This window comes from Eretmochelys imbricata, chromosome 9, assembly GCF_965152235.1.
Source record: "Eretmochelys imbricata isolate rEreImb1 chromosome 9, rEreImb1.hap1, whole genome shotgun sequence".
NCBI classification, from domain to species: domain Eukaryota; kingdom Metazoa; phylum Chordata; order Testudines; family Cheloniidae; genus Eretmochelys; species Eretmochelys imbricata.
In genome coordinates this window covers 56,870,299-56,881,899 of record NC_135580.1, presented here as the reverse complement: position 1 = coordinate 56,881,899, position 11,601 = coordinate 56,870,299, and the positions used below count along the sequence as shown (strand labels likewise).

Below are 11,601 nucleotides of genomic sequence, written 5' to 3'. Positions count from 1 at the left end.
CCCTACTCCAGTCGTCCCAGTCTGCACCCCTTTCCTGCACAGATCCCTAGACAAGCAATAGGGGCTCTTTGGAGTCTAGAGAAAGTTGTTTGACTTAGCTCCTGCATTGGAGAGGAGAAATACACATGCAGAGGGTCTCTTCTGCATGCAGATATGAAGACATGACCCCCAACTCAATCAGGAATAGAATCCAGGTCTACTAACTCCAGTTTCTCCTGCTCTAACCAGAAAGTCTCCCAATCTGTCAGCTGTGTTCCCTATCCACTCCCTATGTGAAATGCTTCTTTGTAATTTGTCCCTGAAACAGGTACTGTATGTACTTTGCTAAATGGACTCCCAAGTCATTCAGGTGCAACTCCACTTTTGGAACATAGTGTCTCTGTGTTTTTTGGCAACAGGCTATTTGGTGAGAATTTAGAGCAACTCTTAGTATGTCAATACAGCACATGGAACATGTATTCAGACACCACTCTCAGGAAGAGCACACACTGATGAAGAGCACCATCCTGCTAACTAGGATGTCCCCGAAAATGCAGAAGTCACATCTGAGGGAAATCTCCTGGGAACACATGAGTAGAGTTAACTGAAAAACCAGTTTAAAAAAAATGCTTCTTTTTTTACTTTTTATACTGGCTGGAAAACTGAACATTTTTTGGTTAAAATTGATGACATTTTATTATTATCAAAAAATTGGGGAAGATTTGGAGAGAAGGGCAGTTGACAGGCAAGGATGGCAAATGTGGGTAGCCCAATGTGCTGCTAAGCATGGGATAGACTAAGGTCCAAGGTAATTTGAATTTTTGATTTAAAATATCTTTAGGGAAAAAAATTTGGAAAATTCTGAGCAGCTCTACACATAAGCATCCACATACTCATGGAAAGCTCCCAGGACCACAGAAGCATGCTTGGTCCTGCCTCAGTATAGGGGGCTATACTGGATGGCTATTCAAAGTCCCTTCCTGCCCTACTTATCTATGATTCTATAATTGTCCCAGGCAGGGGTAGTCCGTGGGCCAAATCCAGACCACCAAACACTTTTGTACAGACCCCAAAATCTTTTTATTTACTTATTATCATCATTATTGTTATTCTTTTTTATTACTACTTTCTCTGGAGTCTGGACCTTGACTATACCTTGACCAAGAAATTTGGACCTTGGTGAAAAATAATTGACTACCCCTGGTCCCAGGGAACTCTCCAGAGAGCAAATAAGTAGTGTCTGAGGGAGCCCCATCGAGAACATCACACGAGACAGGCTCACTTGTGCTCATTTCTAAATGCTGGAGAATTTTTCAAATGGAGAATCGCTCACACTCTTGGAATGACTGGAGCAGGAGCTTCTAATTTAGATTCCTCTGTCATGCCCAGCGGTGGCTGGTTTGGAGGGCAGTAGCTCATCCAGCCTTGAGCTGTATGCAAGGCTTTATGGCATTTAAATCCTACCTTCTCCTTTGAATACTTTGCCTCTAATTCTCACCACTCCACTTTTTTCCCAAAGCCTGATCCTTCAGAAAGTATGTGATGGCTTTATTGATGCCAATAATAATAAGGGGGGGAGGGAGGGGAGAGATAGCTCAGTAGTTTGAGCATTGGCCTACTAAACCCAGGGTTGTGAGCTCAGTCTTTGAGGGGGGCCATTTAGGGATCTGGGGCAAAAATTGGGGATTGGCCCTGCTTTGAGCAGGAGGTTGGACTAGATGACCTCCTGAGGTCCCTTCCAACCCTGATACTCTATAATTCTATGCTAATAGTCTTAGGCCATCAGGAAAAATATTACACAGTCTATTAAACCAACTGACTCCAGCTGGCAATAAGAATGTGTTTACATTGTGACACAGGTAAGTAAATTACAGGTAACACCTCAGTGTTTATTACAACTGTACATAGAGGTTAAACAAGTGCTATAGAGAAACACAACAACCAACAACAATGAAGCAGAAAAACTACAATGAACTGAAGCCTATTCCACAATGCTTTGCAAGATCATATCAAACACCAGGAAACTATGGAATTAGTTAACAATTAGCTGCGTGTATCTTCTGCAGAAGGTGCACCTATAATAGAGTGTCATGTGCTGTGGGATTTTAAATAATCCCCTTGGACTGTGGGAGAGCCAGTCTTGCAACAAAAATAGTGCCCCAAACACATTTATCTTGTCCCAGCTGTTCTTCCAGTGATTCCCAAGGTACTTCACACTAAGATTTTCAAAAGTGAGCAGAGACTGAGTGCCTCAATTCTGAGGTGTCCAACATGAGTGATGAATACTTGGAGCTATATTTTAAGGCAAGATGGCTAAGTATTCAGGGTTTGGTGACCAACAATCTCATCTGCATAACTCTCAACAAAGTCTGAATGTGGGAGCTAAAAATTACTCAAGCGATATTTTTAGTTATGTACAACACTTGTTACAACCTCAGTTTTGTGCTTCAGCATTTGTTCTGTACATAATTTACAGTAATTACAGAAGTGGGGTAACAACAGGCATTTATAGGGAAGTCAATTTAGATCTCAGATGAGAGATATTCCTTGTAATGAGGGACAGTAGAGTTGAATAGTCACTGGGCATGTTGTGTAAAGCAATCAGAGTCACCCATGTGATGTTATGAGTGTAATATAATATCTCATTGAAAGGTGACATAGGGCCGGAAAGAGTTAATTAACTCACAGACTGACCCGACCCGACCCATGGCTGAACTTTAAAGACTGGTTAGGAAGATATGTAAATGAATAGAGTTTTGAAATGTAAACCTGCATTGTTAGAGATAGAAGAGTAGATGTTTGCTCAGGTCTTGTGACGTAAGCAAACAAGTCTTGTCTATTGCTATAGCTTTGATTCAAAGATCAAAAAAGGAGTATTACTATTTAGGAAGGCACTTGAGGGAAATAGTATTATTGTCTATATGTCTCTTTGAAAGTTGTGGTAACCTGTATCTGAACTGTTTAATGGATAAATTACCCTGTGCTAATTGCCATGATGTTGGGAGAAGGAAAGTTAAGCCTAATGTTTTCTCAGGCCAAAAAGCTGCTGGAAATGTATAAAGCCCCTGGGACATGATCCTTCTTCATCTCAGATTTGCTTTGGGTTTCAAGAAGCGGAAACCCTAAGCCATAAGAACTGATTTCCCCAGTCACTCACTGGAGTCACCCTGAATATGGACATTGGACTATAACCTATGGACTATTTCCAAAAGGACTTTTGGCAACTATAAGCTCATCTCTACTATGTATCTGAACCTCAAGAATTGAATTCAAGTCTGTCTGTATATTGATCTTTTAACCAACTCTCTCTCTTTTCTTTTTTAATACATTTTAGCTTAGTTAATAAGAATTGGCTATAAGTGTGTATTTTGGGTAAGATCTAAGTTATAATTGGACCTGGCTGTGTGGCTGATCCTTTGAGATTGGAAGAACCTTTCCTTTTATATGATGAGATAAGATTTTCAGTAATCATCATCATAACTGACATGTGTGTCTGGATGGAGACCTGAGGCAGGGCACTTTAAGGGAACTGCATTGTTTGGACTTCTGAGTAACCAGTGAGGTAATACAGAAGCTGTTTTGTGCTGTCTTGGTAAATCTAAGTATTGAAATATCCACCAGCTTTTGGGGTTTGTCTGGCCAGTTTTATTTGCAGTTCACCCTCAATTAGGGTGGCTGATTACAGCTGGCTCCCACGGGCAGCATCGTCACACCGCATACAAAGTTAAACTAGAATTCCAGGTGAAAAAATGTGCAAGCTCTCCAAAACATGCAGCAGATATGTGTGCTGCTGAAGGAATCCACTGGAGAGTAGGAAGGGAAATTGAAGCTCACACACAATTAAGGCAAATTCAGTCTGCAAGTTCTTCAGAAAATCCATTGCAGGCAAGGGGAAAGCAAATATCATTTATTGTCAGAATATGGGGATGAAGCTTCTCCTAGAGCTAGATTCAGCCTGCACTGGATAAGATTTCAAGGCCCTAAGGCTGGCCTTTCACACCTTTAGTGCCTGTATAGGCAGCCTGACTGATGTAATCAGATGCGCTCCGATTGTAAAAATCAAAGAAAAGGAAAGATAAAAGAGAATCCTAAAATATCAGCCTCAGAGAGAAGCTTCTGCCTGATTTCCACCCACAAATCCCACTAAAGTTAATGGTAGCTGGAGGTGCTCAGCACCTTTCAAAAATCAGACCACTTTTCTTTTGCAGAGGACACTGCCTTTTCTCCTTAATGTCGGCACTTGTCTTGTGTGCAGTTAACAAAATAAACTAAAACAATGAGGAATACTTGTGGCACCTTAGAGACTAACAAATTTATTCAGGCATAAGCTTTCATGGGCTAAAACCCACTCCATCAGATGCATAGAGTGGAAAATACAGTAGGAAGATATATATATACATAGTACATGAAAAGATGGGGGTTGCCTTACCAATTCTAATGAGACAATTCAATTAAAATGGGCTATTATCAGCAGAAGGAAAAATCACATTTGTAGTGGTAATCAGGGTGGCCCATTTCAAACAGTTGACAAGAAGGTGTGAGTAACAGTAGGGGGGAAAATTAGCATGGGGAAATTAGTTTTTAGTTTGTGTAATGACCCGTCCACTCCCAGTCTTTATTCAGGCCTAATTTGATGGTGTCCAGTTTGCAAATTAATTCCTGTTCTGCAGTTTCTCGTTGGAGTCTGTTTTTGAAGTTTTTTTGTTGAAGAATTGCCACTTTTAAATCTGGTTTCAGAGTAACAGCCATGTTAGTCTGTATTCGCAAAAAGAAAAGGAGTACTTGTGGCACCTTAGAGACTAACCAATTTATTTGAGCATAAGCTTTCGTGAGCTACAGCATACATATGCATCCGATGAAGTGAGCTGTAGCTCACTAAAGCTTATGCTCAAATAAATTGGTTAGTCTCTAAGGTGCCACAAGTACTCCTTCACTTTTAAATCTGTTATTGAGTGTCCAGGGAGGTTCAAGTGTTCACCGACTGGTTTTTGACTGTTATAATTCTTGACGTCTGATATGTGTCCATTTATTCTTTTGCGTAGAGACTGTCCTGTTTGGCCAATGTACGTGGCAGAGGGGCATTGCTGGCACATGATGGCATATATCTCATTGGTAGATGTGCAGGTGAATGAGCCCCAATGGTATGGCTGATGTGGTTAGGTCCTATGATGGTGTCCTTTGAATAGATATGTGGACAGAGTTGGCAACGAGGTTTGTTGCAGGGATAGGTTCCTGGGTTAGTGTTTTTGTTGTGTGGTGTGTAGTTGCTGGTGAGTATTTGCTTCAAGTTGGGAGGCTGTCTGTAAGTGTGGACTGGCCTGTCTCCCAAGGTCTGTGAGAGTGAGGGATCGTCCTTCAGGATAGGTTGTAGATCCTTGACTAATAAACTAATGGATGTTAAACTCATTCATTGTGATGAGATGGTGAGAGGGAAATAACTCCAGGAAAGGGGGAGCAGGAGATTTGGTATCTTAGCCAGTCAGGCACTGCTGGATACATTCCCATGTACACTCCTGAAGTCTTTCAACTGGCTGGCTCCTTCAGTTCTTCAAGATCTAAAAGCAAAAAGGAGAAGCTGAGTGCAAGAACTGGGTGCTACACTGAAAATGGCATTACAGAGGCCATTGGAGCAGATATAAGCATAGGAGTGGGATGCAAAAGCTTAGCTAGTCTTATCTAATCAAAAGTGAAAATAAAGCAGTCGTGTACTGTGAAGCATGTGTATATATCACCAGAGAGAGAGAACCATTTCTGATCTCATTGCAATGGCTGAGGCCACTCATTTTATCTTATGTTTATGCCTTTTATTTCAAGCTAGCTACCAAATAAAAGAAAATTAAAAAATAAATCTAGTTCCTTTTGGGTTGGCAAAAAATATAGTACAGTATCTTAGATTTAGACTTTTCATACTGCTTTTGACCTGCAAAATCTTCAGAAACAGGAATCACTTCACCCACTACTGCAGTGCTGCCACATCTAGGCTGGAATGTGGCAACTGTTTAACAGTGCACAGTAACACTACACCACAGGGTAGTACAGGAAATGAGGAAAAATGTTGTATCCAGCTGATACTGAAGAAGATACTACCCATGTGTAACTGCTACTTCATTCACTAATCAAGCCAGGTTTCTGCTTGATTTGACCAACTGAGATCAAGATTTCTTCATTACTAGAGAGTGTGCCCAGGAAATGTTCCTCTGGATTAGCAATACATTTCTGTAGATCAGGGACTCGGAGTAACAACGTAATGGTTTGGGCTCAGTGCCTTCCATTGTGGGTACACAGGAAGATTTTTGTGTAGATGAGATGCACAGAATTGTTGGCCACCCAATAACTGCCAGTGTTAGTGTTCATCATTCTTTATGCTCTCCATGAGCTAGTGTCCATCCAGTCATGCTAACCCTGGAAAAAGTGGCACTCACCTAGAAGAGCTTCTCATAGCACTGGTCACAGTGGACAATGTCACGATGAATGAATATTTTATCCAGGAGGTCTCCCATTGCCTTATGGCAAATCCCACACTGTGGAAACAAAAACAGGGTTGGATGGTTACCAGAGCCCTATTTAGAAGCATATATAGGAAGAGGATTGAGAAATGAGTGGCAATCTCTGTATTTTTTAAGTGAACTTAAAGCTGGTGAAAGGTGCTGGATTAATGGCCCTGAGGTCTAAAAACCTCTGCTTCTGTAAAGAACAGGTACAGCACAAGCCATATCACAGCAAGCTCCCCATATACACCTCACCACCTCAATGTACATCAACCTTGAGGAATGTACATCAACTTCAGGAAGAGAGGGAATGTCAGTCTCCATAACACATCCCAAATTTGACCTCTCTGATTGGGATGCTAATTGTGTGGTCGACGTTTTAATGCAGACAATAGTCAACTGTGAATTAAGGCCACCAACTAAATTCAGATAGCAGATACCTACCAGATAGCAACAAGTTTCAGTCACTATTGGATATGAAATAGTGATCTACTATTACAAACCCTCTGAGCCATCCAATGCCTGACAATCACTGTTTGTATAATCAATTTGCTATTTAATTTCATTGGATTATAAAATCAGTTCAATCAACAATGAGATCTTCTAGCTCAATAATTAGTTTATACAGTGGCCCAAGATAATTTTTGTGGGCACTTTCAAAATTTGTGGCTACATGACTTCCTACTCCAAGATGGACCCAGATCTCTTTTAATCTGCTTTTAATCTGAAAGTTTGAACAAATATTGCCTTATGATCACTTTCCCAGCCATGAGTCCCCTCCAGTTCCATTACATACTAACAAGTAGAGAATGACCTTTAGCAATAATGTCCCTTACCCTAAAGCAGTATTCATGGCAGTAAACATTGAGATGTTCTATCATTATCTTAGGGCAGTCTCGGATCTCACGGCCACAGTAAGTGCAGACACCTTCACATGACCTGTGGGGTTGGAGAGGAAAGGACTCGAATCACAACATCACCACACCTCAATAACACAAACAGTTCCTGTCCCTGACTAGGAGCAAAGGCAATCTTAGGTGTTAATCAGCACTACCATGCAATACAAAAGTGGACATCCATCCATATGTCTTGGCTGTGCCAAGAGCCAATACAGACACATCTGTGGTGTAGCAGGATTGCCAGAGTTCAAGGGAAAAGATTCCTCTGTTGTTACCCCAAAGCAGCATGGCAGCAGGAAGCACTGTTTTAATACCATCCCCAGTAACTCTGTGGCTGATGCTCTTTATTCTCCTTGGACAGTTCTAACCTTCCTTACAAGGAAGGCAAAGAAAAGGACATTATTTTACTGAACACCTAAATATGATATAAAAGACCATATACAGTAAAGCCTCAAAGAATGTTTCTTTATAACATCCCCTTGAAATCACTCCACTGCAATGAATTTTCCTACCTCTGGAAGGCACTGCTGTGCAGGTAGCTTGCTCTCTCTATGTCAGACAAATCAATCAGGCTGTCACTGGAGAAGAAAGAGAGAGATCATTACTTGACAGTCACATGTAGGAGCGGAAACATCAATCATCAGTGCAGAGCATCCAGAAATTCTAATTGGGTCACAGTGCTGCTGAGCAACTTCCCAGCTGCCTTGTCACTGACAAGAGGGTCGTCCCTTGTCAATTAAATATCAACAGACATTTTCTTAAAAGTGAGTGCTGTGCTGGTGAAAGGCAGCAAAGTGTCATCACTGCAGACTGAACTTTCCCATACGGGCATGTACTGCATGAGGGGCAGCAGAGCAGAAGCTTTCCCTGCTCTGGCGCCAATGTGCCTCACTCTCAACCCAGAGGGACCACTCTGATGATGAGACAGAGTAATTTAGGCTCTGTGGCCCACCCAGTGCCTGGCCTTTCCGCTAAGTATGCTAACGAGGGTGCTAACCAAGGTATATGGTTTTGTAAACTGTGCGGAGGGTATGTATACAGGAAAAACTGTGTACAGGCTGGCTTACCCAGCTAGCTTGAATCCAACTAGGAGGATAACTGAAGAGAGTGTAGTGTGGGCTTCAGAATGGGCAAGCACTAGCATCTATGCCAAGCCCATACTACGCAGTCTGAAGCCCAAGTTGTGCTGCCTTCACTGCTATTGTTACCCACACTAATTGGATTCAGCTTACTTCAAACAGGCTAGCTTGTGCACAGCTTTTGTTGTGTACAAGCTAGACATATCCTGAGACCACATATCCTGAGACCACTAACTCATTGGCCACTGGACAGACTGGGGTGAAATTCTGGCTCCACTGAAGTCTGAAAAAACTTCCATTGATTGCAGTGGGGCAATAATTTCACACAAGGTAGCCTATTAACATTTTAGGATATCATTAATATTGATTATAGTATAACTCCCAATACCTACCCAATGTGGTAGGCACTCCATAGACAAATAAAAATCACAATCCCTGCGCCAGTGAGCTTCATGTTTGTTTACTTTCTTAAAGACATTTGTGTTAGAAACACTATGGGTACCCGAGCGAATGCTGATATTCCAAATATAAAAGCACATCTCTAAGTCACTGAGGTCTGCTTTTGAGACCAGAATAGCTAGAAGCTGACAATGGTTACACTGCTGTGGCCAGCAGGTTATAAACTCTAGTGCTGTACTGCGTGAGGATAAAAATACAACAAGCATGCATTTTAACAGGATGTTAATGTTTACCAGGTGAGCATAAATAGAAAGCAAAGAGAGCCAAATACTGCTCTCAGTTATACTGGTGAGAATCTGGAATAACTTCACTGACTTTAAACAAAATTTAAAACACATTGTGAGTTTTTGCTTGAAAATAGATAATTTTCAATCAAAAATGGTCCTATTTTTGACAGAAAACACACTACAAATCTGTTTTTGCACCGAATCCAACCACTTTTGCAAATATGCAATGAAGCCCAACAGCATCAAACACTGAGATTTTGGAATTTCAGTGTGACTGTTTCACGGCCCTAACCCAACAGATGGAGTTCTGCATCTCCACTGTGGAGTGAGTCATGGACTGCTCATACCTGCTGTAGTGTGGAGTGGGAGATAACTCACGGCTGTTCACGTACTCCTTCACAAAGAGGATCCCTTTGCTAGAAAAGGATGGAGACAGTAACAGAAACATTCAATCAGAGGAGTCAGGAACGAATGGAAGTGTGAGAGAGACAATGTGCGTGTGCGTGTGCACATGCGTGTGCATGGCAAGGAGGAAGGTGGGATGCAGGTGCTATTGGATTATCACTAAATCTCAATTTACATTCAGTTTGGCCATTTCCAACAATCTCAGGACTTAATAGTCATTAGCTATCTCTTGCTCTCTCTGTCCTTTAACATTAAAAACCTACTACTTTAGTGATATTTCGAATTATTGTCATTTCTAATTGATGGTTATCCTTTGTGTTGTTTTTCTTGCAGATCAGGAAACTGAACCTCCTTGCATTTGTCCATCCCCACACTTTGTATGCTCTCTTCAAAGTGACCTGCCCCCTGTGTGTCTGTACCTCTGTCACAGATCCTACACAAGACATCATTCCTGCCAGCATACTCCCAGAGCCTGTGAGAATGAGCTAATTAGAGGCCGAGTTCAAGCAACCCATCTTTCTCCATGGTTCATTTTCATGGCTGCCTTTGGGCTACGACTAATCCTTTCTTTTTATGTGATCAAATTAAGCTGTGTTCCAGCTAAGGAAAGAAAAACAGAGCCTTTTCCTTTTGCATAGACTCTTCCAGAACCAGCATCTCAGATGAGCACTCTCTGCTTGCATAGTGATAGTTGTCATAAACAGTGTGGCACTATGCCAGGGGCACTTCAACACTAGCCAACAGACGCCCACATTGGCATCTTAGCAGGAGCTTGAAAGCTGCAGATAATTTGCATTAAATGGACCGATTTCAGCTTTAAGGTGCAACCTGTGGAGACTACAAGTGCCAGCATGCAATACCCTGGCTTGGCCAAGTTTATCCGACTAGGGCACTGTGGTCCTGCAGGCCAACCTTCTATAATAAAGCTACAGGTGCCTATATGCTACATTGGCCTCTGTGGCTGTATTTTGGCCTTGCCTACAGGATGCTATGCCTTTACAGAATCACCCCTCCTCAAAAGTGAGTCCAGCTTGATAGACTGGCCTGTGACCCAAATGGAATCAGAGCTTTCCAATCTGGGGCTGAGTGAGCAGGGCAGGAAGGTTTGCAAGTTGCATCACTTCATTAGGTCATTCCATATTTCAGAGCTCATAAAGTATTTATCAGCCACATGAAACAGAACAGGTGAAGTCTACTCAGTGGGCCAAATTCTAGCTTTATCTTCTATCTCTAAGGTGGCTATCACCACAGTATCTAAGCACAGTGTATGCTTACAGGGCTCCCATTTCACTGCAATAGGAGCCATTCACATGCATCAAGGACAGGATTTGGCTCTCTGTGGGGATCTGTGCATGAGAAGAGAAGTGCTCAGGATAACAAACACAGGTTAAGTCTTCTCCACTCTTTACCTTGCAGCGCTGGGGTTGGACTTGTGTCCCATGGCTGATGGGCTGTGGTACTGAAAGCTGGCAGTAGACATGGAGATACTCTCACTTGAAGCTGAGGGAAGCCTGCCAAGAGAGAGAAAAGGCTACAAACACATGGAACCTGAATTGCAACAGGTGTCAGGTCTGTGTGCTAGGAGAGAATGGAAAAGCAAGAACACAATGACATTGTTTCAAAGGTATGGGACAATATTAAGTCCCTCAGTTGCATGAAATAGCATCCTGATTTATATTTTGTCACAGGTAACACAGGCTCCTGTCCCTTCCCACACCTGACACACACAACATCTTAGAGAGAGGAGTAGCTTCTCAGGTGATTAATCCTGGGGCAGCACAGTGAAGGGAGGGTCAACTAAGAACTTCAAAAGACCAAAGTGTCATATAGAATCATCTAGCTATCTCTGTGATGGGAGAGCCATGGCCAAGTGGACAACCAGCACACAACACTGTACAACAGGAGAGGGAGAGAAACTACCTGGCCAGGTCCTTGGCACAAACTTTTAGCTTTAGAAAAAAAATGCAATGGGACCATAAGTGCCCATAGAGAGTAGAATGTACTATGGTTTTTAAGATGTCACCAGAAATAGCCATGCCTAGCAACCTGTATGAAACATAACTAA

The 11,601-nt window shown here is 42.1% G+C and overlaps 1 protein-coding gene across 1 annotated transcript in view; it reads right to left on the bottom strand.

The window, feature by feature from the left end:
* Nucleotides 1-6,401: 6,401 nt before the first annotated feature.
* Nucleotides 6,402-11,601, bottom strand: part of ZNF185 (zinc finger protein 185 with LIM domain) — a gene marked incomplete at its 5' end in the record, with an annotated part of 71,319 nt that continues 66,119 nt past the window's right edge. The window contains 5 exons of the mRNA XM_077825544.1: nt 6,402-6,500; nt 7,304-7,406; nt 7,879-7,944; nt 9,479-9,547; nt 10,946-11,047. Of these exons, the coding sequence (XP_077681670.1) occupies nt 6,402-6,500; nt 7,304-7,406; nt 7,879-7,944; nt 9,479-9,547; nt 10,946-11,047 (439 nt within the window). The remainder of the gene's footprint in view (nt 6,501-7,303; nt 7,407-7,878; nt 7,945-9,478; nt 9,548-10,945; nt 11,048-11,601) is intronic.